Here is a 1,110-nt window from a genome sequence, read left to right as displayed (position 1 = left end):
ATAGCTGCGTCGGAGTAACGGCAACGAAAGAAATATCGATGAGAGCAGGGTGCTCGTAATTTTTCACAGGCGGCTCGCTTCCCCTCTTTTTCGCCCGTATTTCGAGCCCCACTACTATTCCCCTCATGCGCCTTGGCTGACCATGCCTAGCATACCCCCATCAAGTACCAGATCCCACCATGGTCGCGTCGTCCCCACTTTCCGGCCCTGTGAAAAATTACGAGCACCCTGGATGAAAGGGGAAGAGGAAGGAGTGATGCACCAGAGAGATACACCAACTAAGATAGGATGCAACAGAAAAGGAGAAGCCCAATAAACGTAAACCACACTCACACACACAACGACAACTATAGATTTAAATTCATTCTGAGTGCATTTGTGAAAGTCCGTACTTGTGGGTGAAACATTCGCCGACAGATGTTTGGCATTCTTTGGACGTCGTGTCTACATAATCGTAGATGTGAACGTGAACATCTGTGATGTTATGGTCGACCGCAGGATCGATCAACTCTCCCGAAGATGTATACGTTTTGAAGTTGAAAGGCATGTTCGGCATCGGGTGGTCCGTGAGGTTCAGTGGACTTGCCAAATCGTTCGCCACGTTTCCTCTTTCTCCGTCAATCCATTGTGCACCCAAGTCGACCAAGTAATCATCTGTAACCATTATGTGAAGAAGTGAGGAAGGTAGTAGAACAGTGAAGGCGTGCTTAACACTAGATTGCCCAAGCAAGTCATTTTGACTGCTTTTGGGCAATATAGGTATATACTAAGTTTCAGTCTTTCTAGTGTTAAAAGAGAAAAGAAAAAAATCAGAGGAATCAAGGGGGAGGAGTAGAAAGAATAGAGTGCATGAATAGAAATGGTTGGAATCAAAGTGGATTAGAATAACTGAGAAATAGTGGGCGAGATATAATAGAGGTTGTGATGGGCAGAGATAGGGAGGTACAAGGCCAAGAAACGAGCGAACAAGTTTGAAGGGGCAAAATACAATAAAGTTTGCAAAAACATTACATGGTATGCGGTTCCAGAATATCCGATAAAAGACGCAAAGAATAATAGTCACAAGTTAATGGCGAGAGTAAGATGTGGTAACGTCGGGAGCAGAAAACC

At 44.8% G+C, this 1,110-nt stretch overlaps 1 protein-coding gene across 1 annotated transcript in view; it reads right to left on the bottom strand.

The window, feature by feature from the left end:
• Positions 1-679, bottom strand: part of LOC108631982 (putative polyamine oxidase 5) — a gene marked incomplete at its 3' end in the record, with an annotated part of 3,390 nt that extends 2,711 nt beyond the window's left edge. Inside the window, exon 1 of the mRNA XM_018036257.2 lies at positions 393-679. Within this exon, the coding sequence (XP_017891746.1) occupies positions 393-664 (272 nt within the window). The remainder of the gene's footprint in view (positions 1-392) is intronic.
• Positions 680-1,110: the final 431 nt, after the last annotated feature.

Source organism: Ceratina calcarata, unplaced genomic scaffold (assembly GCF_001652005.2).
Source record: "Ceratina calcarata isolate Rehan_Ccalc_2016 unplaced genomic scaffold, ASM165200v1 scaffold1483, whole genome shotgun sequence".
Taxonomy (NCBI): domain Eukaryota; kingdom Metazoa; phylum Arthropoda; class Insecta; order Hymenoptera; family Apidae; genus Ceratina; species Ceratina calcarata.
This window is presented reverse-complemented; position numbering and strand designations above follow the sequence as displayed.